The 26,971-nt window shown below is 36.8% G+C and overlaps 3 protein-coding genes, 1 long non-coding RNA gene and 1 other non-coding gene across 5 annotated transcripts; 3 read left to right on the top strand and 2 right to left on the bottom strand.

Annotated features, from left to right (window-relative positions):
- Window positions 1-11,582: 11,582 nt before the first annotated feature.
- On the bottom strand, window positions 11,583-11,688 carry LOC131615389 (small nucleolar RNA R71). Its single transcript, XR_009287806.1, has one exon. It is a non-coding gene; the product is annotated as a small nucleolar RNA R71 (small nucleolar RNA).
- Window positions 11,689-14,288: 2,600 nt separating this feature from the next.
- On the top strand, window positions 14,289-16,234 carry LOC131611381 (uncharacterized). Its single transcript, XR_009286878.1, has 3 exons — window positions 14,289-14,779; window positions 15,194-15,825; window positions 16,063-16,234. It is a non-coding gene; the product is annotated as an uncharacterized LOC131611381 (long non-coding RNA).
- Window positions 16,235-17,033: 799 nt separating this feature from the next.
- On the bottom strand, window positions 17,034-17,618 carry LOC131613451 (G-type lectin S-receptor-like serine/threonine-protein kinase At1g67520). The gene has a single exon (XM_058885120.1). It carries the CDS (start codon window positions 17,616-17,618, stop codon window positions 17,034-17,036), a length of 585 nt encoding a protein of 194 aa, XP_058741103.1.
- Window positions 17,619-18,010: 392 nt separating this feature from the next.
- LOC131613452 (uncharacterized) lies at window positions 18,011-21,385 on the top strand. Its single transcript, XM_058885121.1, has 3 exons — window positions 18,011-19,473; window positions 19,657-20,544; window positions 20,635-21,385. The coding sequence occupies exons 1-3, from the start codon at window positions 18,011-18,013 to the stop codon at window positions 21,383-21,385; spliced, it is 3,102 nt and encodes a 1,033-aa protein (XP_058741104.1).
- A 1,169-nt stretch (window positions 21,386-22,554) lies between these two features.
- Window positions 22,555-26,098, top strand: LOC131609057 (uncharacterized). The gene is made up of 7 exons (XM_058880688.1): window positions 22,555-22,692; window positions 22,783-23,029; window positions 23,114-23,317; window positions 23,414-23,506; window positions 23,593-23,700; window positions 23,796-24,158; window positions 25,750-26,098. The coding sequence occupies exons 2-7, from the start codon at window positions 22,817-22,819 to the stop codon at window positions 25,894-25,896; spliced, it is 1,128 nt and encodes a 375-aa protein (XP_058736671.1). The 5' UTR covers window positions 22,555-22,692; window positions 22,783-22,816; the 3' UTR covers window positions 25,897-26,098.
- The last annotated feature ends 873 nt before the right edge of the window (window positions 26,099-26,971 follow it).

Below are 26,971 nucleotides of genomic sequence, written 5' to 3' on the forward strand. Positions count from 1 at the left end.
CAAGCTGCTACGTTAGTGGAGAGAGAGTGGAAAGAGATGCTAATTAGAGGGAGAGCTCGGTGGGTGCTGAAAATGATAGTGGAAATGATTCAAATTCAAGGATGAAGGAGGTGGAGATAAAAGACAAATATGGTACAAAGGTACACTACGGGCCGCCTGCTATGAGAGTCTACAGATTTCACCTTGTCCCCCTATTGCTGTCGGGTAGTACAAATATTCCCTCTTTCTATGCTGAAGACGTTGAGGATGTGTGGGCTGAATGAAATTCTTGAATCCAGGCCCATGATCCAAGGCAACTGAAGAAACCCTAATTCCTTGGCCTATAAAAAGAGCTGGAAGCAAAATTGGAAAGGGGTTCAATAATATTCCGAGTTCATAATACACTAGTCCTAGAGCGTGTTTGTGGAAGTGTGAAAAAGTCTTCTCTCCTTATCTTCGTCTGTGCTTAGTGATGATCACTGGCGCGACTGGAGTTTCCTCTTGAAAACTTAGCCGTTTCAAGTTTTACTACAAGTTTCTCTTGTAACCCTTGTACTCGGCTCACTATGAGCTAAACTTGTTTTTGTTGAGCCATGTGATATTAATATTAAAAGTGTCTTTATGTTAGATGTTTGTGTGGTTAGTGCTTGCTTTATTGTGTTTAAAACTCCAACATTTATTTCCTTGATTGATCACCTTAGAGATAGGTAATAGCTTGTTGTTATGAGAGATCGAACAACAAGTGTATTTCATGCATAAAAATGGTTGAAAAAGTATGATATATATATATATATATATATATATATATATATATATATATATATATATATATATATATATATTCACTTGACCTAGTTTGCTTAGACATAAACCCTAAGGAATATCAGAACCATTAAGGAATATCAGAACACTTAATAGACACATATTAGGGTTACAAGTGGAACTTAGATATTTGCTTTCCTTGCTCTTCAACTATAATTCTCTTGATACTTCTACACACATTTCTTTATTTTCGCTTAACAATATTTTAAATGAAAGTTGGATTCAAACCATCACCTATTATTATTTCTCTACTTATGCTTAAAGTGAAATAATAGATTTAATAAAAAGTCATATCTAAGTAGTAACACTCCCTATGGGTACGATACTCTTTCTTTTATCACTTGCTATGATAAAAAACATGTATACTTGCATGTGACACCTTTGAGATACGAACAAGTTTTTGACGCCGTTGCCGAGGAGTGATTTCACTATATTTTTTATTTTGTATTTGTTTTTATTTTCTTTTCATTTTAAGCATTTGTGTTTTTGACAATCTATTGAATTTTGGTGTCGCGACAGGTATTGAGCTATTGCATGCACAAATTGTTGCGCCAATTGTAACACCCTTCTAAGTCCCGCGGCAAATTAAATAAATAATCAGAGTAAAAACATGAACACAAGGGTGCCACAATTATTTAAAAACAATTAAACCGACTATGGTCAAAGTCATGCTTCATTAGGAAACGATTTACTAAAACATAATCATGTTTATCACAGCGGAATAAGAAACATCGTCAATACAACCAAATGGAAACACAATTCATCACCAAATAAAATAGAGTAATCTCATAAAACTCTAAGACTATCGTCCCCTAGTGTTACAAGATCAGAGCATGACCGACACGATCCAACATAAACGGATAAACTCTACGAGTCATCCTCACCGAGCACTAATGCCGCTACTCCTCAATCTGAAAATGACAACATGTAAGGGTGAGTCTCATTCTCAATTAGTAAATATTATGCAATTCATAAGCAACAAGCATCATAATATACCGTTCACCCAATTATACATATTCAGATTCACATCTATTATTCATCAACTCATACAAATATAGATTACACTACATAACATAGAAATCCATTCAACCACGAAATAACAGAATGCATATGACACAACTGACACTATGCATGTGGTACCAATAAACCGTGGAATCAATCCACCTGACCGATCTACGCCTCATCGAGATACGACCCACCGACGCAATTTTCGCACAATGAGAAATATGTCCACCATCGATCCAAACATCACCGGGATCCATCACCGAATGCATATGAATGAATGAAACACACATAACATACTTAAAAACATCATCGAATCACGATGAACAATTCATCTCAACACCACATCACCGAATAAGTATGTACATGTTTTTAACATCATTCAAATAGTCATGCATTCATCACAATCATAATAGTAATCACAACCATTTCATCATCACACCAAATACATTGTCACGCCTATTTCATATGCACACAATGTTCAATTCTCATCAAGTAAATAAATCGAGTTTTAAAGAAATAAAGTCGGCCACTGCCCATATTCATCATTCTGTTAGACGCTGGCCTTAGGATCTAGAGGGGGGGTGAATAGATCGTTCACAGTTTTACGGAGTTAAACGACTTTTCAGCGGAAGTGATTCTGAATCGACTCGCGTCTATTCCGAACCACTATCGAAACGATTGTATATGTGTTTAAAACCAGTCAAAAACTTGAGGTAAGTGATAAGAGTATACGTTGCAGAATCAAAGCGTTGCTCTTATTGAAAATCAGATTAACTTCTTGTATGATGGACAATGTTTGCAATGCAGTAAGAGTGATAGAAACAAATATTCAAACACTTGGTGATAGTGATCAAATTGACGGTGATTCAATATGTGATGGATTGTGATGTTTATATAAGTTCTTAATTCACAATCTTAACACTCGAATCGTTGATCAATTTGCTATTATAACCAAATATGAACAGAACGTAAATGAAAAAAGTAAAAGCGACAAGAACACGATATTTGTTTAGGCAGTTCGTCGATCGTCCTCGCTACGACTACGTCTGCCCCCAATTCCAAATTGAAATTGGGTAATCTTTCATTAATGTTGAAAGTAGTATATACAAAGAAGATAACAAAGCGATAAACCATAAACCAATTATGTCGATCCTTTGAATCTTCTTCCCCCTTAATCTTGAGTCAGATCAAGGTTATCCAAGAGCTTCACTTTGATCCCTTTCTGCAGTGTCTTCAATTCCCTCGAACCCTTGTTCTTCAATCTTCACACTCAGCCGGATCCTCGATGAAACCTCTTGATAAAAACCCCCAAGAAACACCTATCTTGGAGGACAAAACCCGCAGATTTTATTCACCAAAATCCCCACAAATCTTCACCCACTAGGAATCTTCAATTTCGTTCCATGGACGTTATCGAACTCGATCACTAACCCTCAACGCAAGAATGATTATGTGTAATTGCGTTGGAGATGACGAAGAACGAAGATGAGAAGCCTTTGTGTATCTTTCAGTCGTTGGTGTTACGTGTAATAATGAACCTTGGACAATATATTTGATAGCTTAACAGTTGGAGATGAGAGAAACAGAATTTTTGGCATTCTTGATCAGTTAAGTCGACCTCTTGTAGTGCTTAGGTCGACCTAGCAGAGCTTGCAGAATTTTGCTCCCAGTTAGGTCGACCTGTTTAAGGAGTAGGTCGACCAGAATCCTCTTCAAATGCATTCTGGGGACATTTTCTCAGATTAGGTCGACCTAGTTGTTGTGTAGGTCGACCTAGCAGACTGGTATGTAGATTTCATCAATTTAGGTCGACCTAGATGATGTGTGAGTCGACCTAACAGAAGTATTTGGATTTTTCTCCATTTTAGGTCGACCTGGTTTGACAGTAGGTCGACCTAACTGCTGGTTTTCTGCATTCTTCTTGTTCTGCTTGTGTTGAGTCAACCTATAAGCATAATAGATCAACCTGTACTATCATGAGTGATCAATGCTTGCTTTTCTTTAAGTTTTCTGCTTCCGCCTTGTTTTTTGAATGCTTATTTGAGTTTGCCATGAATCAAAAACATCTTTGAGTGTAATCTTGTATTCACATACTCCCCCTTTTTGATGATAGCAAACCATTAGTCGAAGCTTTAGTAGTAAGTGATAAAGACTCAACAAAGCTCCCCCGTACATCCAGCATCTATCTCTCAACCAGGCAATCTCTCAACAAAGCTCCCCCGTACACTCAGCATCTATCTCCCCCTTTGACAACATCAAAAAGAGGAAACAAAGAGAAAACAGGAGAGTAGAAGAGCAACGAGAGAAACATAGATAAAATGACATGAAAATGATAAAACAGTGAAGTTGACAATAAAATAACATAGATAAACCATAAGATACATAAGATCCAAACATGTTTAGCAGTACATTTTAACATAACAATGATCCGAGATATAAGCAAACTACAAAAGAGTGTGACAACACATAGAAATATAACATAATTATGATGAGATAAGATGCAATGATATGATGATATGATGAGGAATGCATCCTAGCGCCTGCCCCTTCTTCCTCTTCCTCTCTGAAACATGTGCGGGCGATCTTCTTCAACCTGTTCCAACAGATCCAGCACAGATAAGTTGAGAGTGTTGAAGCTTTGGCTTATGTTTGCATGACGATTCAGAGCAGTTTCTTCAAACTGATTTTGTCTTAGGACAGAGTTGGATGCAAATGTTTCAAAATCATTCTTGTGGTCTTGAATCAAGCCGTATAGTGATTGATATTGAAGTTGTTGTTCATCATATCGATCTTGTTGTAGCTGTTGCATTGTTTGGAACTGGAGCTGTTGTGATTGATATTGAAGTTGTTGTTCATTATATCTCTCTTGTTGAAGTTGTTGCATGGTCTGTAACTGGAGCTGTTGTGATTCAAAATGTTGTTGTTGTTGAAGTCGCATATTTTCAAGCATGGAGATAATGTTGGACTGATCTTGTGGAGGTGGAGCCGTGTATCCCCAAGGGATTTCTTCCTCTTGAGACGGAACATATTGCCAATTTGGATCCGTGTCATGAGCTATATCTTCCATGGTTTGATCCTCATCATTTGCTATTTCTTGATCATTTCCCTCTTCTTCATTTCCTACAGTATGACCAAATTCAGTAGGATCATCATAGTTGTAGATAATTTTTCCGGTTCCCTTTTGTATAAGATAGTAGGTTTTCTTATTCGGATCCCAATGATATCCCATGAGAGTTAAAGTTGTTTGAGAGAAATCCTGGTTCTGTTTCATGTGCACATAAGACAACCCATCCAGTTTCATACCAAAGTGGTTTACTATGGTTTGAATGATCGAGCCATAGCATAAAGCAGTAGTCTTTTGTTGTATCTCTTGAAACTTGGCAGTCAGAAAGTGTGGCCAGTGCACACGCGTCCTGTTTTGAATCAGGTACATTAACACAATCTCATTCCTTTCAATTCTGGAAAATCCGCCTGCTCGTGGTCGAATGACTCTTGAGATAATCCAGTTAAGGAGCCTGGGATCCCTTTTTAGGTGACCGGCTGTGATGGATTCATTTTGCTTGTCAAGAACAGCAGGATCTTTGAGAATGGATGTCATGTAAGCGACATGATCATAATTGGCCGGAAAGTCACCGTCTTCTATATGAACTTCGTCTCCCAAGAGTGTAAGACCAAAGATACTAATCCATGCTCGTTTGTCAACAATATGAGATCTTGACCCCATCTTAAACCTAAAATTACAGCCTTCCTCTCTTGTGAACCCTGCATAGAAGGCCCTAACAGTGTTCTCACAGTACGGTGTGGCACATTCCAAAAGGGGGTGAACGTTCTGATGCTTAATAAGACTAACAACATCAGGAATATGCATATTCTTAGCAACATGCTAGTTAAAGATATATTGCTTCACTACCTTCCTTTTCATTTGCCATTTTTCAAAATTATCTCTGCAATCAGGGTGAACAAGGGCTACAGCACTTACCGGTTGTGAGGATGATCCAGACGCAACTTCCTTTCCCTTTCTTGATTTTGGAGGCATGGTTGTTGAAGATTTGTGAGAGAGAGAGAGAGATGATTTTGACACTTTTTGACCTTTGAGGAATTAGGGTTGGCCGTACACAATGAAGTGAGAATGAATGGAGATGGAAAGAATGAAGAATGGTTATGTATGGGGATGGGTCGGGTCGACCTAACAGACCCAATTTGGGAATTTTTGAACCAATAGGTCGACCTAAATGAAGACCTGGTCGACCTAACAGAGGTAGTGAGAAAAATAACCAGTTTAGGTCGACCTAAAGAGTGAGTAGGTCGACGTAACTGGACAATTTTAGTTTATGCTGAAATTTTTCTTCTGTGGGTCGACTCAGATACAAGGTAGGTCGACCTAAATTGCTTCAAAATGTTTGAAATGACTTAGAGATGTTGCTATATGATGGATTTATGCTTAGTTGCTTGCTTGTATGCCCTAATTATGATATGTTATGAGTGGAGATGATAAACACATATGTAATTGAGATATATAGATAAACATATATGAAGTCACTATAAGCATGTTAATTGATAGCATATTATAGCATCAATAAAATTTTTGGAAGTGAACAATAAACATGTTACCGCTTTCTCAATATGTAGGTGTTTTGTCATCATTGTGTGGAGTCCTCTTGTTAGTGTGCCATACTCCTAGATTTGATGATGAATTGTTTTGATGGAATGTTTCACAGCTTGATTTGCTTGATTTTTGCGAAAAACTCATCTAGTGTCGATTACTTGATGTTCTCCTGGATGCGGAACATGGTCCCAAACAATATTCTACTAAGAATAGGTTTAAAATCTCTTTGCAATGCAACTTGCCAATTGCACATCAAGTAATGCGTCCTTTGCGTTTTTCGGGTTAACTGTATTTGTGATGTATCTTATACATTTGTGATGGCCAGGTCACCTACATTTCCTCTGCCAAGTATGGTTCTTCAATCTGTCTTTATAGATGACATACCAAGAGTGGTATGTCTTCCTTTATGTGTCTTGAACACCAGCTGTCAAGGAACCACCACCTTTCGGCGATGTCAAGACACTTTTTCTGCAAAATTAATTTAGAGTGGAAGGTCCCCAATCTTCATTGGGTCCTGGATGGTGAGTACAGACATTGTTGCACTTAGGCAACCATTGAAATACTCCTTTAGGAACTAAAATTCTCCTAAATTTGCATTTTTCAATGGTATGTCCCTTTTTGCAACAATAATGACAGGTAATATGATGAGAATATGGAGTTTTGCTAGTTGATACTTTTGGTACAAAAGTGTATTTACTATATAAAGGAGTATACGATCTTTTGAACTTATTTGGATCAACCGTAAAAGTCACTTTTGGTTGTAGAGCCTTGTCTAACTTGGCTTTTAGATCTCTTACTTCTTTTTGCCAAATGTGACATGTCTCACAACCAAACCATGATGTAGGATCTATTTCAACTTTATCCTTTTGAATGTCTAGCATAGATTGTTTTAAAGCTTCCATATCCTTTTCGGTTTTCTCAACTTTTGATTCAAGATATGAAAATATTTTCTTATTTGAGGCCAAAAGTTTGAAAGCTTTAATTGCATCTCTATGTAATTCTTCAAAAGCAAGTTTTAGTTGAGAATGAGATACCTTATCTACGAGTTCAGGTTTAAGATGACTTACAGCTTTCTTTTTCTTGTGTTGATGAGCCATGAAACATAGGTTTGCTGATTCTTCTTCATCGCTTGATGAGCTTTCACTAGATGAATCACTTTCCCATGCTATGTAGGCTCTTTTAGATTTGTTATGACCTTTGCTTTGGTTCTTCTCCTTTTCTTTCTTAAGGTATGGACAATCCGGTTTGTAGTGACCGGTTTTCCCACAATTGAAGCAAAGACCTTTGATTTTTCCTTTGTTGTCGTCATCTTGTTTGAACTTGTTTGATTGCTTTATATAGTTGATCAAGCCTTTGTCAGAATGTTTTGCTCCATTTTTCCTTAGAAATTTGTTGTATCTTCGCACAAACAGTCCCATTTCCTCATCATCGGAGTCTTCGTCATCACTTGTATCACTATCCTTTGGCTCTTGTCTTGAGGTCTTGGAGCTTGAAGCTTTTAGAGCTATTGACTTCTTCTCTACCTCTTTCTCCATGTTCTTTTCTTTCTTTGCCCTTTTCTCATGCATGTCAAGGCATTTAAGGTGTTGTTCATGTTCCTCTAGTTTACCAAAGAGAGTGGTAATGTCTAAGGTGTTTAGATCATTTGCTTCCTTTATTGCTGTAACCTTGGGTTGCCATTCCCTGTTCAAGCATCTTAAGATTTTGTTAGTAGCAACTGCATTGGAAACAGGTCTATCAAGAGAATTTAACCGATTTTTCAGGTGAACGAATCTCTTCTGCATGTTTTCGATGGATTCACCATCTTCCATGTGGAAGAGTTCGAACTCTTGAGTTAACGTATTGATCCTAGCTAGTTTGACATCATCCGTTCCCTCGTGGGCAACTTGCAATGTGTCCCACATAGCTTTAGCTGATCTACAATGGGAAACGCAATAGTATTCATCAACTCCTAGAGCTGAGATTAGAATGTTTCTCGCTTTCCAATCGTATGCATATCTCTTTTCATCTTCAGCATCCCAAGTATTTTCTGGTTTTGGAACAACTGCACCAGCTGCATTTGTCATGGTGATCTGAAAGGGACCATTGACAATAGCTGTCCAGATGTTCCTATCAATTGCATTGATGTGGACACACATACAATCCTTCCAATAGCCATAGTTTTCACCGTTGAAAACTGGAGCTCTATTGTGAGCCCCTTTAGGTCCGGAAGCCATCTTTCCAATAAGTGTTCCACGTAGCACGGAATAAACCAGGCTCTGATACCACTTGTTAGACGCTGGCCTTAGGATCTAGAGGGGGGTGAATAGATCGTTCACAGTTTTACGGAGTTAAACGACTTTTCAGCGGAAGTGATTCTGAATCGACTCGCGTCTACTCCGAACCACTATCGAAACGATTGTATATGTGTTTAAAACCAGTCAAAAACTTGAGGTAAGTGATAAGAGTATACGTTGCAGAATCAAAGCGTTGCTCTTATTGAAAATCAGATTAACTTCTTGTATGATGGACAATGTTTGCAATGCAGTAAGAGTGATAGAAACAAATATTCAAACACTTGGTGATAGTGATCAAATTGACGGTGATTCAATATGTGATGGATTGTGATGTTTATATAAGTTCTTAATTCACAATCTTAACACTCGAATCGTTGATCAATTTGCTATTATAACCAAATATGAACAGAACGTAAATGAAAAAAGTAAAAGCGACAAGAACACGATATTTGTTTAGGCAGTTCGTCGATCGTCCTCGCTACGACTACGTCTGCCCCCAATTCCAAATTGAAATTGGGTAATCTTTCATTAATGTTGAAAGTAGTATATACAAAGAAGATAACAAAGCGATAAACCATAAACCAATTATGTCGATCCTTTGAATCTTCTTCCCCCTTAATCTTGAGTCAGATCAAGGTTATCCAAGAGCTTCACTTTGATCCCTTTTTGCAGTGTCTTCAATTCCCTCGAACCCTTGTTCTTCAATCTCACACTCAGCCGGATCCTCGATGAAACCTCTTGATAAAAACCCCCAAGAAACACCTATCTTGGAGGACAAAACCCGCAGATTTTATTCACCAAAAACCCCACAAATCTTCACCCACTAGGAATCTTCAATTCCGTTCTATGGATGTTATCGAACTCGATCACTAACCCTCAACGCAAGAATGATTATGTGTAATTGCGTTGGAGATGACGAAGAACGAAGATGAGAAGCCTTTGTGTATCTTTCAGTCGTTGGTGTTACGTGTAATAATGAACCTTGGACAATATATATGATAGCTTAACAGTTGGAGATGAGAGAAACATAATTTTTGGCATTCTTGATCAGTTAGGTCGACCTCTTGTAGTGCTTAGGTCGACCTAGCAGAGCTTGCAGAATTTTGCTCCCAGTTAGGTCGACCTGTTTAAGGAGTAGGTCAACCAGAATCCTCTTCAAATGCATTCTGGGGACATTTTCTCAGATTAGGTCGACCTAGTTGTTGTGTAGGTCGACCTAGCAGACTGGTATGTAGATTTCATCAATTTAGGTCGACCTAGATGATGTGTGAGTCGACCTAACAGAAGTATTTGGATTTTTCTCCATTTTAGGTCGACCTGGTTTGACAGTAGGTCGACCTAACTGCTGGTTTTCTGCATTCTTCTTGTTCTGCTTGTGTTGAGTCAACCTATAAGCATAATAGATCAACCTGTACTATCATGAGTGATCAATGCTTGCTTTTCTTTGAGTTTTCTGCTTCCGCCTTGTTGTTTGAATGCTTATTTGAGTTTGCCATGAATCAAAAACATCTTTGAGTGTAATCTTGTATTCACACATTCATCATATAAAACATTTAATTACTTGCACAACGCCCAAAACGGCACTAGGAAAAGATTCACGGATCAAAAGATACACTATTTTAAAGTTCAGAAAAATTCCCACACAGCAAGGTTCGCTTAGCGACGCAAGGCAGAAGCGAATTCCTTCAGACCTCCGCTCAGAGGACCTCTAGCGACGTTAGACAGAAGCTAACCAGGTCGGGTCCTCCGCTCAGCAGACCTGCGATTTTACCAATTCTCAGGTCTGCGACAGACCTGCGATTTCACATCCTTTTCACCCAAAAATGATTCCATACATCATATACAGGTACACAAACATTGAATTTATCATCATACATCATCATACCTAAAAAATAACGCATCATAACCATCAATCATACAATTTCATCAATTCAATCCAAATCATAACACCCTAACCTAACAATCCCAATATCTAATTGAATCAAACCATACATCAATCTACCTATTACCTAAGACCACATAAGAGATACTAAAAGGAAGAGTCCCTCCTTACCTCGATGAATTTCTTGAATGCCCTTCTTCCGTTTCACGTTCTTGCTTCTTTCTCTTCTCTTGCCCTTTTCACGTGTTCTTCCTTTTTCTCCCCTAAATGGCTCTTTTCTTATTTTATGAAAAATAAAATAAAATGAACACCACTTAGTAAAAAGGCCTAACCAAATAGCACCCCTCTTTTACTAACATCACACCATAAGCCCAATAGCTCTTATTCCATAATTTTTCAATTAAATCCAAATTAAAATACTAAAATTCCAATTATTTAATTTAAATCCAACTTAAATTAATAAACCGAAATCATGGGGTGTTACACCAGTGGGTATCCTGAACCTGAAAGAACATTTAGAGCGTTAAGAAGAAATAGACGTGCTAGACGTATCCCAGAAGTTCTTGTAGAAGCTAATCTGGCTGATCATGATCCACCGGAGCCACCACCAATACTAGAGGATTCAGACGAGGAAGAGCAAATCCCAATCATGGCAGACAATGACAATATTGTCTTTGATTCTACCACCATGAGCACTTGCATTGTATTGCTAGAAGTTACTGCAACTCTGTTTAAATTCAAGAAAATGATGTTCTAAATGTTGCAGACCACTGGTCAATATTCTGGTTGTCCAATTGAAGACCCTCACTTGCACCTAAGACAACTTCTGGATGTCGCTAGAAACTTCAAAATTCCAAGCGTGACTAACGATGCCTTCAGGCTGAGGTTGTTTCCTTACTCTCTAAGGGATATAGCCAAGAGTTGGTTAAATTCCTTGGAGCGTAATTCCATTGCGACATGGAATGACTTGGCTGAGAAGTTCTTAGTTAAGTATTTTCCTCCCAAGAATGCAAATATGAGAAATGAAACCACCTCATTTAGGCAAGGAGATGAAGAATCAATTTTGAAGCCTGGGAACAATTCAAAGAGCTGCTTAGGCAATGTCCTCACCATGGTATCCCTATTTGCATCCAACTTGAGAAATTTTACAATGGGCTAGTTCCTTCTTCAAGGAATATGCTTGATGCATCTAGTGGGGGAGTGTTGTTGTCTAAACCATATGAAGAGGGATATCAGTTGATAGAGAGCGTTACCGAGAACACTTATCAATGGCTTATTACAAGAGCTAATGCTAGTACTGCTCAAAAGAGATCTGCTGGAGTTCATGAAGTTACTGAAACTACTGCCCTTGCTGCTCAAGTGGCCCAAATTCATCAAATGATTAAAATAATTATGACTCCAGAAGCGCCTAAACCTGAGCCTGTAAAGGTGGTTACTAACGCATCAGAGGTTTCATGTGTCTACTGTGGAGGGGCACATTTATTTGAAGAATGCACTACAAACCCTATTTCTACCAACGATGTAGGCAGCAACAATAGGTATAACAATCATTACAGCAACACTTACAACCCTTGATGGCGCAACCATCCAATTTTTTTATGGAGCATTAATCAAGGCTAAGCAAAGCCTCATGCTACTCAAGCAACCCAAACACCACAAGTTCCTCCAGGTATTGCAGCACCGACTCAAGGCAATAACGAGTTGGAAAACATACTGAAATTATTCATCCAAGAGACCAAGAATTAGTTCTTAGCACAAGGAGTGAGTATCAAAAATCTTGAGAACAAAGTGGGGCCAATTGCCACCGCTTTGAGTTCAAGACCAATGGGGAGACTTCCAAGCTCGACTGAAACACCATCCATATTTGGGGTGAAAATGTGGAAACTTGCAAAGTTATTAAGCTAAGAAGTGGTAAAAAGTGCGAAACACCCTTACGCAAGGATAATGAGACTAGTAGAATCCTACCTGAGAAGGATAACACTGACGATAAAGAAAATTCTGCTGAGGAACCAACCTCACTGGAAAATAATGAAGATAGAGGTGGTGTAACTAAACTTTGAAAGGCTTCTGAGTCAGTTAAGCAACCTGAAGTCATGCTAGAGCCACAGAAGATGTGGCGGCGGCCACAACCTTCTGTGTGCAAATTTCCTTTGTTTCTTTTCTGTCAGTATCATTTCTTCTCATTTGTTTTCCAATTCCTCTTCTTTTCTCATGCAAGCTCAGTGGAATGGACATACCTGAAATACACTAGAAATACCAACATAATACGACATAAGTAACTAAAAACAGTAACATAATTCATGCAATTCGAGTCGAATACGCAATGTAATTTCGTGTTATCAACGTTAGACAACCTTCACCTTAGAGTTGGGAAAATTTTGTAATAGTAACTGAATATATCAACTACCTAACTAAGATTGAGACATACCACCAAACACCCTATATTACCCTTTAATTTAATTTTCATTTACACTACTTAATGTCCTTTTATGTAATTGACTAAATACACATTTATTATCCAATGAAAACCAAGAATTATGCCAAGTGGAAACTACATCCCATTTTCAATGTTTCCCTCTCTCATTTGTTTTCAAATTTGCTTCATTATCTCTCTTTCTCCCTATTTCATTTTCTCTTTCACCGAAAACCATAAATCCCGTCGCCATACCTATATCCATCACCACCTCTATCTTCCAAACCCTAGCCGCCGCATCAACATCTTCCAAACGCCTCTTCTTTCACGGGTAATGGAGTTCTGTGTGACCAGGTAAAGGAATTATGTATTCCAAACCCTAGCCGTCGCAACAACATTTTCTATTACTCTTCATTCATGTCTTCTTCTTGTGTTCACAACAGATTTTGTTTAACTTATTTATTGTTGTGTTCTTTGAATTTTTCCATTTTTTCTATTTTATGTGTAGATGTGATTATTGCTAGAGGAATGATATGACAAAGATGGTGTCCAGTCAAATATGAGAGGACGTGTTTACAACTTTCCATGGTTCACCTGCTCTGTTGACATTCGTGTATTTTGAATTCGAATGTTTACTATAACATAAATTAATTTTCGTGTTACTCATTAGCTATTTGATGAATGATATCAAACTACATTTTTCTGTGAGAATTTGAATTAGACTAATCATATTTTGTTTACCACTAAAACCTAGGCCTGATGCTTTCTTAATGGATGCAACTGCAACAATATTGTTAGAGTTTTGTGATTATATAATTTAAGAGTCACATGGTTCTAAATTATAATTATGTTTCTGCATTACAATTGATGACATGAAAGTGTTCAACATGCTGCACTTTATGTTCACCTGCACTTTAATGTTCAACATAAGCTACTAAAAAATATGATGTCAAATAGATTTTATGTTACTTGAGTTTCTTTGTTGTGTTCATTGAAGGCATATATAATTTTGGATGAGCATAATAACAATTATGTCACTTCTTCCTTACATTGTTTGTTACTTCTCCATGTACAGGGGAAAGGGCTTATCCAAGCTAATAAAGAAATATGGTGAGGTAGACGGCGTGCTATAGATCCAGCATTGCATTTAAAGATTTTCTAATGTTCTTAGATTGTTTAACTTATAGTCATAGTTGAATCATATCCAATATATATTTCTTGTCTGCTATTTAATGTTTGTCATATAGTAAACCTTGTCTAAGTAGTTCTAATACCATGGATATGTCAAGTATGGTGAATCTGTACTGAGTCGCTTTAGTTTGTGTTTTGTATTGAAAATAATCTTAATCTGTTGTTTTCTTCATGAAGATGATTTTGTCTGTGTCTTTTATGGATTATTATGGCTATAGTCCTACCGTTTGGATATTCTTATCTAGATTTTGTACGAAGTTGATTGGTCAGTTGGCATACTTCAGTTTTTGTTTTGGTGCAAAGCCATCCTGATCTGTTAATTCACCTATCTTCAATCAATCATATCAACAATATCAGTTTTCATATCTTTCAATACAGTAAGATAAATTTTATTTATATTTAATGAGCAGTGTGATACTAATGGTCTAAAATTTCAATTTTCACATGTAGAGCTGGGTAACTACCTGTATGGAAAGCTTCTTTCAGTCCCAAATATTCGCATCTATGGGCCAGCCCCTTCAAAAGAAGTCAAAAGAGCTTCTCTTTGTTCTTTCAATATTGAGAATTTGCACCCTACTAATCTTGCAACGTTTCTAGACCAACAGGTAAGAAGATGAAATACTCTCTCCAGCTATATGCATTTTCTTGGTCTTAACACATTCTATGGTGCCTTTGGATGAATAATTTAGTCAAGTACTATATACATTATTCTAAGGAAATGATTAAGTACTAACCCATAAGCTATTACATTGAAATAAGTTGGAAACAACTCTTGAGCATGCCAAAAGCTATTATCTATAAGTGTATCTTATGTGAAAGACAAAGATGACAATAAAAAACACCTATCCGGAGTAAGTATCACAATCTTCTCGGTGCATGCAACTCTGTATAAAGGCTACTTGTCGCTCCCTACTATGACAAAAAATTATCAATCCGTCCTGGCCTATAGTTGTTTATTTCTATTCCGAACTGTTCTATCTTTTGGTTTAATATTAATCCATATGGATGTGGTCTTACAGGTTTATGAGAGGGTAACTTCCATCATTTCTATGGAAAGAGAGAATTTAAATTTGACAAGACCACTAGAATGATCATGGAAGAGATAATGAGCAAATTTCGGTTTACTTTGTCTACATGTAAATTACTCCAGTTTTGTTGCCTGTTACGTGATGCAATGTATCACTACTAGAAATTTGGCCTACGGCCACGCTAAAATTGTCCACAGCTCAGAAACTGTGGCCACTTATATGATTTAGCCATGATTATCAAAGCGTAGATGTATGTTATAGAAATATTGAATCCGGAGTGTAAAACTGTGGCCTGTATAGCGGTAGATATTTTAAACCGCAACTAAGAAACCGAGGCCTATAATTTTCAGTTCAAACTGTGGCCAAAACCCAAAAAAAAAACCCTCCAAAAATTCCCTCCTTTTTTTTTTAGTTTCCCTCTATCTTTTAATATTTTCTTTTCTATTTTTTTAATTAAAAAAAAGAAAAAAAATGAAAGAATAACAAAAACGAGATTGCAGAGCCATATGAACAAAACACTATCTGAAAACTTCATCTCCCAAAACTATCTGAAAACTCCATCTCAGCTTCGCCGCTCCGCCGCTCCGCCGCTCCGCCGCTGCTGCCACCTCCATCGCCTACAGGTTAGATTCTTCACCTTCATCTCTGCTTTCATCTCTGCTTCACCTTCATCTCACTAACCTCAATCATCTCACGAACCCTAACCCTCTTCATCTCACGAATCCTAACCCTCTTCATCTCACGAATCCTAACTCACGAACCCTAACTCTCTTCATCTCACGATTCTCTGTTCGTGTTCCTCATCTTCTCTATCGTCTCCTCTGATTTTGTTTGGACCTAATATATCTTTTGTTTTGTAGTTGAGGTACCAAAGCTTCTGGAGGCTTCCTCTATTCATCTGCGTACGATTGTTTTGTAGTTGAGGTACGATTCTCTTCTCTCTTCGTGTTCCTCATCTTCCCTCGTCTCCTCTGATTTGTTTTGACCTAATATATATTTTGTTTTGCATGTGAGGTACCAAAGCTTCTGGACACTAATACGGTAGGGTTTCTTTCTGGCCTAATCTATGTTTAAAGAAATTCTACTACTGATGTTTGGATAGTGTGATTTGATGCATGTTTTGTTTTGACCTAATCTACTGAGGGCTTCATTTTGAACTAATCTCTGCATTGTTATATCTGTTGTTGTTATTTATGTTAGATTTTGTTATGGTGATTTGAAACTGAGAGAGGCACTGAGTTTATGTTAGACTTTGTTATGGTGATTTAGGTTAGATTTTGTTAGGGTTGAAAACTGATCTGGATTTTAGGTTGAGAAAGTATGTTAGATTCAAGTTATAACTGCTATTTCCGTTATTTGACTGTTAGTATTGTTAAATCTAAAATTGAATTTCTGTTTGGGACGAAATCAGAATGCTAGTTATGCTTAATATCATGAATTGAATTGAATTTCTTGTGATTATTAGAAGAAATTCTTGTTATTATGATATGTGTATGTGTATGATAATTTATGAATTTTACTCTGAAACTCTATTATGCTGCAATATACTATAGATTATTCATTTGAAGGAAGTTTGTAATTATGTATTTTTTGTTTGTTTGTTTAGGGGAGGAATATTCTTGAAACAGATCATCCAGAAGGTCGTTTTGGCACTAAGGTCAGTGTTCTAACTTGTTTCTGAGCTCACTTAGATTTGTGTTTGCTGCTGCTTTCCTATGTGTTGGATTAGATCTTGCTAGAGTTGATTTTGACATGTACTTTGTAGCGGAATGATTTGTGTTTGATGACCTTTAAGTAGAAAAGTGATTTTTTGGCAAACTAGTAACTACTTTCATATCATAATATATTGGAAACTGACTATGCATTGATTATGATTTTCCTCTTTCACTCTGTTCATGCTTATTATCCATAGTAGTTGCAATTTGCAAGTATCATTACTATATCTATAACAAATATCTGCATTACCCAACTCTCCTTCCAAACTCACAAACCTCCCATCAGAGAAGAGTGCCCATTCTGTAAGCATCTTAGAGTTCCGATCTTTAATTTTGAAACTGAAAGAATCTTCATCCTTGTTAGAGATAATAACGTATTGATAATTTTGTTGAACATTTGCTGGAATATTGTCGAACAATCCATTATTTCCAAGTTTTCCGCTTTTCCAATACACTTTCCCGCGTTTCTTAATGTTCAATTCTTCTTCTTTTGGTTCCCATTCAAGACTAAATTCACCCAAATATGGCAGTGAAGGAGTCAACCACGAAATTAGAGACCAATTATGTCCCGTTTTTCGATTAACACCTAACTTCATTGCTGGGATCAAAATATCTGATGGATAATCAAAACTCTGCCACAATAAACTCTTAGTTCCATTGGGGTGAAGTTGTTCAAGTACAAAGTTACCTGTGTCTAGCATAGTAGCCAAAGTATTGTTTCTATAGGCTTTTTCTTATTTTTCGACTATAAAAAAAGAGTGTATGAGAGATTTGATCTTTGGTGGGAGGTAAATCTGTCTGGAATTTTTAGTGGAGGCTGTCTTTCTTTGGCTGGGAAGAGGAACTTCTCTCCAATCTCTGTCAGAGAGAGAGAGAGATCCGCCTCTGCCACCACCAACTGCATTTAATTCTTGCAAAGATTCTGTCCCAGTAATTCCATTTATATACAATAATTCTGTCCCAGTAATTTTTTGGTTGCTCAACACATGTTTTGGTACTGTTAGTGCATTTTTTTATATGAATTCAGATTTGAATGTGTTATGTGTTTTGAATGTGTTATGTGTTGTGTTTCAAATATATAGATTATCAAGCGATGGACAAAGAGTGGACTAAATTACCGTGGTTTAGTCAAGAGTACATCAACGGTGTTACTCGATTTTTAGACTTTGCCTTCACTAAAGGAAGTCCTCAAGGAGGTGAACTTCTATGCCCTTGTGCTAAGTGTAAAAATATATATTGGAAAACCAGGGATATTATTAGGGATCACCTAATAGCCAAAGGTTTTCTAGACGGTTATGACGTTTGGGTGCACCATGGGGAGAAACTACAAAGGTCTATGGAAATTGGTGATGGGATGGAAGATCAAGATGGATCACATGATGACATTCCTGGCTTATTGCATGACATATATGGAGATAGGGCAGAAGCACACGGAGTTGGTGAAGGTCCCAATGACGAGGCTAGAACGTTTTACAGTTTGATTAAAGAGGCGGAACAAGAACTGTACCCTGGATGCAAAGACTTCTCTTCGTTATCATTCACGATTCGACTCTACTTGTTGAAATGTCTCCACGGCTGGAGCAATACGTCATTCACTGCCCTATTAGAATTATTGAAAGAAGCAATGCCTGATTTGAACATTCCGGAATCATTTTACAAGACAAAAGCCATGATAAGTGGTTTAGGCCTTGATTATAAGAAGATAGATGCGTGCCCAAATGATTGCATGCTATTTTGGAAGGAGCATGAAAAGGACAATTCTTGCACTATTTGTGAAGCTTCACGGTGGAAACAAAATGCTGCAACTGAAGGATGTGAGTCTGAGCAACCCAAAAATGACTGTAGAGTTCCTGCAAAAGTTTTGAGGCACTTTCCGTTGATTCCTAGACTACAAAGGTTGTTCATGTGTTCAAAGACAGCTGAGTCAATGAGATGGCATGAAGAAGAGCGCTCAAAGGATGGAAAATTGAGGCATCCTGCTGACGGTAAAGCGTGGAAGGACTTTGATGAGCTCCATCCAGATTTTTCTAGTGAGTCCCGCAATGTAAGACTTGGCTTAACGAGTGATGGGTTTAATCCATTTAGGACCATGAGCTTATCTCATAGTACATGGCCTGTCTTGATGATGGTATACAACACACCACCTTGGCTGTCCATGAAACCTGAATATACAATGTTGTCATTGTTGATTCCTGGACCAAAATCTCCAGGCAACGATATCGATGTTTACCTCCAACCACTGATAGAGGAGCTAAAGGAGTTATGGGAATCCGGCATAGAGACATATGATTCTTCAATGAATCAAACTTTTCAAATGCGTGCAGCTCTTCTGTGGACAATTAGTGACTACCCTGCTTATGCTATGTTGTCGGGATGGAGCACCAAAGGAAAATTGGCGTGTGCTTGTTGTAAATCTAACACCAATTCGTTATACCTCAAACACAGTCATAAGATGTGTTATATGGACCACCGTACCTTTTTACCAAGAACTCATTCTTGGAGAGACGATGTCAAATCATTTAACGGAGAAGAAGAACATAGAACTGCACCATCCATGTTAAACGGGGCTGAAATTCTTGAACTCTTAAAAGATTTCAATAATGAATTTGGGAAGAAAAAGAAGAAAGTTGATGGCCCGTGGAAGAAGAGGTCAATTTTTTTTGAGTTGCCTTACTGGGCTCAAAATACATTGCGCCATAACTTAGATGTAATGCACATTGAAAAAAACATATTTGATAGTATTGTTGGAACTCTTTTGGACATCATGGGGAAGACAAAAGATCATATTAAAGCCCGTTATGATTTGCAAGAAATGGGAATTAGAGAAAAACTTCATCCAAGGGAGATTGGTGGAGGACGTTCAGAGTTTGCAAAAGCGTGTTTTTCAATGACTCCGCACGAGAAGTCAATTTTTTGTGGAGTTATAAAGGCTGCCAAGTTACTAGATGGGACTGCATCAAATATTTCAAAATGTGTACAAGTTGGTGACAGAAAAATATCTGGTTACAAGAGTCATGATGCGCATTTCATGTTACACTATTTGTTGCAAATCGCAGTAAGAAGCACAATGCCCAAGGAGGTGGCAACCCCACTAATTCGTCTTGGTTCCTTTTTCCGCTCTCTATGTCAGAAAGTTATACAAGTGGAAGATTTAGATTACCTAGAAAATGAGATTGCAGAGATACTTTGTCAGTTGGAGATGATATTTCCTCCAAGTTTCTTTGACATAATGGTTCACTTGCCTATTCACCTTGTAAATGAAGTTAGATTGGGTGGTCCTGTTCAATTTCGATGGATGTATCCCACCGAAAGATACTTGTGTAAACTTAAGAACTATGTCCGCAATAGAGCTTATCCTGAAGGTTCTATTGCCAAGGGGTATCTGGCTGAAGAAGCTATAACATTTTGCTCAAGGTATTTGCATAGCAATGTAGATACAAGGTTTAATAGGAAGAGTCGGAATTATGATGTTACCGATTCACTTGAAACAGATCCAGATGATTACTTTACAACTGCCGGTCGTCCTTTAGGGGGGGCAGGCAAACCCTTTCATCTTGATGTGAAATCAAAGGATGATGCCCATCGATACATCTTATTCAATTGCAATGAAGTTCAAATTTACATCAGGTAGTACAATAACTATTTGTCCTCCTATGTATTTATCTACTAATCCTAAGATTAGAGATATGTTAACATATAATTTGTTGACTTTTGTAGTGAGCATGATCAAAGTGTTAATTCAAACACTAACAAAAGGAAGTGGACCAAGGCCAAAACTCAAAGTAAAGAATTTAGTGAATGGTTTAAAACTCGTGCCCAGAATGATGATGTGCCATTACAACTTGAAAAACTTTCTAGAGGTCCTAATTTTGTTGCAAAGAGGTATCCAGGTTATGTCATTAATGGATATAGGTTCCATACTAGGAAACGAGATACAAATCGCAAAACTCAAAATTCTGGCGTAACTTTAGTTTCACTAACTTCAAGTTTCGCTAGCTCCAAGGATGGAAATCCTAGGACAGAACCCATCACATATTATGGAACCATTGTTGATATAATTGAGTTATACTACTATGGAAATTTCAACTTTGTATTGTTTAAGTGCGATTGGTTTGAGGTTGAAAAAGACAAATACGGACTTACTTGTGTGCGTTTCAATAAGAAAATTTATCAGAATGATCCATTTGTGCTACCTTCTCAAGTTCATCAATGTTACTATATCCAAGACCCTTTTGATCCAAACCGGCATTATGCTCTGCAAACAGTTCCACGAGATTTCTTTAACATTGCTGAACCGTCAAACTTACAAGCTGAAAGTGGAGAAAATAGTGATGGTGATGGTGAATTAAATTGGGTTAGGGAAGACATACCTGCAACAATAGCTGAAACACCTTATGAAATGAATGAAGCTGAAAGTGATGGAGAGGATTTTGATTATGATGATACCCTATTTGATTTCATGGACTAATGTCAATCTATTTCATTTCTGGTGTAATACATTTCTTTTTTATTTTCCATTTGAACTTTTCATGTATTGGTTTTATGAGCTGTTTTCATTAGGAGAATGACAATATCATTAGAATTTCTGATGTAACTGATTGGATATTGCAAATTAGTGAATTATTTGTGACTGGTTTTTATTTTTGATTGATTAGAATTTCTTTTTCCTGATGTAACTGGTTTTTATTTTCCATTTTGATATCATTAGAATTTCATGTCCAGTAATTTGTGAGTTATTGTTAACCGTTTGATATCATTAGAATTTCCATTCTGATTTGTGACTGATTAGAATTTCTTTTTCCTGATGTAACTTCTTTTAATATTTTCCATGTTAACAGAAAATGAAGAAGGTTTCAAACTTGCAAAAGAAGACGGCTGCCGCACAAAAGGGTGAACAAGTTACCGCCAATTTTCGGTTGCCTCTATTTAGATCCAGTGCTGAATTGGCTAAGAAGTATGATATCAAATGCGAGATGGTAAATAATAATAACCGTGAAGGAACTAGTAAAGTGGGCATCCGACCTCCTTTTGTGCCTGCATCTAGGGAACTATTCAACTTATCTAAGTTTGAAACTGCTGCTTCAAAGATTGATAGTTCGGCCGATGTGTTTTATCCAACCAAAATGAGGACAAGGCAGACAACTCCCAGAAAAGTAGGGGCTGAATGTACTGATTCAAGGACCATGCAGCAAGTGAATCCCAAAACAGGGCCTGAAATTGCTTCAAGGACCAGGCAGCAACTTGCTAAAAAAACAGGGCATGAAATTGTTGATTCAAGGACCAGGCAGCAACAAGGAAATGATAAGCAGAATCCTTCAAGTGCAAGTGCAAAGCAGCAACAAGGAAGTGCAAAGCAGCAACAAGTTTCAAGTGCTAAACAACAAGTTTCAAGCGCTAAGCAACAAGTTTCAAGTGCTAAGCAACAAGCTTCGAGTGCGAATCAGAAACGTCCTTCAATTGCGTCTCAGCAACTTCCTTCAAGTGCAAAGCAGCAACCTAAGGAGAAACGGGTGGCTGACACTGCTGATTCAAGGTCAAACCAGAATCGTATGAAAAAGGCAATGATAGAAGTCGATGGAAATTCCGGGAAAGGGCAAGGACAAACCGTGAAGAAGACAAAACGAAGCCCAATGTGTAAATCGACATCCATTGAAGAATTCCTCAAAGAAAATGGGGAAAATAGTGAAGAAGATGAATGTGAGAATCTTGAGGAAGAAGAAAATATGATGGGTGAAGAGGAAAACACTCAGCAAAATGGAAGTAAACAAACTGAAGGTACGTACTAAGCTTCGTGTCATGCATTATTCTTTATTATTGTTTCATTCAAATTTATATCCCATGCTAATTATATTTTATCTAACACAGGGGCAAGTAAGAAAAGGACACGTGGACCAACTAAATGTTTGAAATCCATGCTAGAAAGAGTGCGGATCGTGAAGAGGTGGTCTTAGACGATGATGGAGAACCTATTGGACCCAATGATCGAACCGTGACAGATTTGAGTTGTTTCCTTGGCACTGTCGCAAGGAATTCAGACTTGTGTCCCTTAGTTTTTACTAACTTCAAAGCTTTGAAGAAAGCAAACAAGGACCGTATATGGGAATTTGTCACTGTAAGTGGGAATTTGTCACTGTGTGAATCTAAACATAAGTTGTGTTCCTTATTTACTTGTCACTAATTTCCTTTTTTGTTGTAGGATAAATTCATTATCCCTGAAAATGGACGTAGAGCGGTTTTCTCTCGCATTAATGATGCTTGGAGGCGTTTCAAGAAAGATCTCAAAAAGAGTTGTTTTTTAAAGTACACTACTATGAGTGAAAGATTGAAGCATCGTCCCCAGACCGTACCTGAAGTTCATTTCAAGCAATTGATATCCTATTGGAAGAACAATAACATCCAAGTAAGATAACAATTAGCAATTGATCAATGCTGTCCCTAATATTTAATTCTGTAATTTAACATTTGCTGTCCCTAATTTTGCTGTTTCTGAATGTAGAAAATTAGCAAAATCAATGCTGTGAACAGAGCTAAGCAAAAGTATATGCATCGGATGGGCCCAACAAACTTTGCGAGGATTCGTGCAAAACTGGTAGGGTGTTCATACATCCTTCAATTTACAATTATGTATTGGTTGAGTGATTCATATTTTGATGTGTTTATTATCAACCAATGTAGCGTGCTAAGAAAGAGGACGGAAAGGAAGTTAGCCAGGCAGAGATGTTCATTGAGACTCGACAAAGTCGAAAAGGAAAACAGCCGGATGAGGAAACTTCAAGTGTAATTGTAAGCCAGGCAGATTATGCCTTTAATCAACATTTGCCTTTAATCATTTATTTTTATAATGTGAATATTTTCTAATGTGAATATTTTTTAATTAGTCTAAGCTTCAAGAATCAGTTCAGAATTCAACTGAATCTGAGACATTTAACTCCTTGTTTGGGAAAGAAAAATCTGGACGAGTTCGTTGCTATGGAAGAACAATAACACCTACCATGCTTAAAAGAAAAGAAGAAATTCTGGTTATTAAAAGGCAACATAATGATGAAGTGGCTGGCATGAAGAGGGAGATGGATGGTATGAAGGCGCTATTTAAGACAATGATGAAGCAACAAAACCCACAAATGAGCGACGACGAGATCTCTAATTTGATGGCAAGTGCTATGGGCTGTTCCATTAGTTCTACTGCTGCTCCTGCTGATCCACATTCGTCTGCATCAACTCATATTCCGCATTGCGAACAGGTATACTCTAAACTACAAAAATTGCAGCATATGGCACTGTTTAGGGAACTGAATTATCAAGTGTTTTCTGAAATTGCAGCATATGGCACTGTTTAGGGCACTGAATTAGAAACTGTATAGGGCACTAATTTGATGGCAAGTGTTTTCTGAAAGTGTATAGGGCACTGAATTAGAAACTGATCAATTTTTGTTACTTGATTTGCTTCATCATGTTGCTGATTGACCATTTTTTGTTACCCTTGGATTTATCATCAAGCAGAAATAATCTAACGAACATGACTCTGCATGTCAATGTCTGAGAATTAAATTTTCATAAGCCTTTTGTTGGTTGCTAAACTACTGACACAATAAGATCCAACAACACAGTTATTTAATCAATACAATGGGTGTACTTAGGTTCATTTAAAAAAAATTCCCGGTCACTTCTACTTTCATGTCAAGATTACCTCTGTATCAGTTTGAGCTGCTTCCAATCTCCCATCAAAGGATTCATGATCCCCAACTACAGACTCTAAGGATTCCATCAATGGATCAGGCTGTAATAGGCAGGCAATGATTTGTTGAATTAGGAATCTAAACTTGCTTAGTTTAAATAGATTTTCCCAAATAATGGAAGTACTTCATAGAAAATAACTATATAGATGATTACCGTGACCTCCTTTAATGATAAAAATATGCGCCCACGTGCAGAGTTTATTTGGATAACTTTTGCCTCTAAAACCTGTGCCAAAAAAAAGTAGGCATAAAGATAAATACACAAGAACTATAACTAGGTAAATTGCTAGAAGATATTCATGTATCTTATAGTATCTCAATATTATCTTTCTTAGTGTTTCAAAACCATCTTTTCAAAGAAGCAAAAATCTATGACATAACTAGTATTCTAGTTTTAACTTGTGTTGCTGATTGACCTTTTGAAACTGAGTGTCTTATATGGCTTTCCCTTAATAGGTATTTGATTTTGAAGGTTTTGTTGTGGTTTTATGATTCTTGTTTGATAAGCCATGCACTAAATAAAAGAATCATTGTGTTTTGTTGTACATAGAAACTCCTCTATTTTTAGCATTCCAAGTTATTGCAGTGACTAATGCTGCAGCTTTTTAGGCTAAACATGATGTTAGTGTATTTGCTAGAAAAAGAATAAGGTGTGATAGAAATGGACCTCTTATCAAACAAGTTAGATCTTCAATCACTCTATTTAATCCTCATAAATGGTCTCTGATGTTGGAAGGTGATGCCATCATGGCTTTTTTACAATACATGTCATTGATATACTTACTCCAAAAATGACCAAATGAAATGGAGTAAAAGTGGGTTCTAACTTAGGATATACTTACTGAATTCAAGCCCTTGCGCCTTGATGGACCAACTTGTTTAATTGATTATTTTATTTCAGTTTGTAAGAATTCTATATTTCCATTGATTTGATTCTGAAATATGTGTATGAAATAGGGAAACGATTCTGAAATAGGTGTATGCATGATTCTGGTGGTGATGGCCTAAAACTGTCTTTTGATTCATGATTCTATTTTACACAACCATGACTAGTACGTACACTTATGAATGTTGAATGATGTTATGTTTATTGTAGGGTGGAGAGGAAGCAGATTGTGATGAAGATATGGAAGAAGCTTGTGATGATCATGAAGATGTGGAAGGAGGTTATGCTGAAGATGTTGAAGAAGGTGGTTGTTCAGAAGATGTGGAAGAAGAGCAAGGAGAAGATCAAGAAGAATAGTTGTTTTATGTTATCTAGCCCAGTTTTTAGAACTTTTTTTGGTTATTTTGGGATGACTCCATTTTGAGAGAAACTTGTGGTGGTACAACTTAAATAGTGTAGGGATCATGGATCAACTTAATATGGTTGTTTTGATTTTGAATTTGGGATGAAAAACTTAGTATCCAACTATTATTAGTGGATGAACTACTATTAATGTTAATTTCATTGTTAATTTAATATTGATATATATATATTTATACATATATATTTATATATATATATATATATATATATATATATATATATATATATTATAAATATATATAAATATAAATATAAATATAAATATAAATATATATATATATATATATATTATAAATATATATAAATATAAATATAAATATATATATATATATATATATATATATATTATAAATATATATAAATATAAATATAAATATATATATATATATATATATATATATATATATATATATATATATATATATTTATGTAATGATACAGAAATAAACCGTGGCAGATAAATGGTTTAGAATGCATAACATGAAATAAACCGTGGCATATAAATGGTTTAAAATGCATAACATATAACAACGGTTTTAAATAGGTGGTCATAACCAAACCGTGGCTATATCCTGAACCAATACTGTGTCGTAAACGTTAAAATGAAACCGTGGCTTTACCATAAAGCCACAGTTTATAAGTCATGGCAAGATCAAACCGCGGCCTTAATCAAGCTACGTAAACCGTGGCCTAAAAATGCCACGGTTGTAAAAAAGGCGTGGTCTATACCAAAAAACCGTGGACTTTACTTTAGGCCACGGCCGTATACTCCACAGTTGGATTTCCGTGGCCAAACCGTGGCCTAAGCGTTACGCCACGGTTATTTTGCATATAGCCTCGGTTTTCTGGGCGTGGCGGGAGACCTTTTTTCCTGTAGTGTATATACAACAAATTTATGGTAACAAATCCAATAAAATTGAAGTCAATGATCTTTATTTTGTTAGAGTGCCTTGAATGACTAAAGTCACATGCCTTCAAATATTTGTTGGATTATTTATGGCCAAAATCT

Source organism: Vicia villosa, linkage group LG6 (genome assembly GCF_029867415.1).
Source record: "Vicia villosa cultivar HV-30 ecotype Madison, WI linkage group LG6, Vvil1.0, whole genome shotgun sequence".
NCBI classification, from domain to species: Eukaryota; Viridiplantae; Streptophyta; class Magnoliopsida; order Fabales; family Fabaceae; genus Vicia; species Vicia villosa.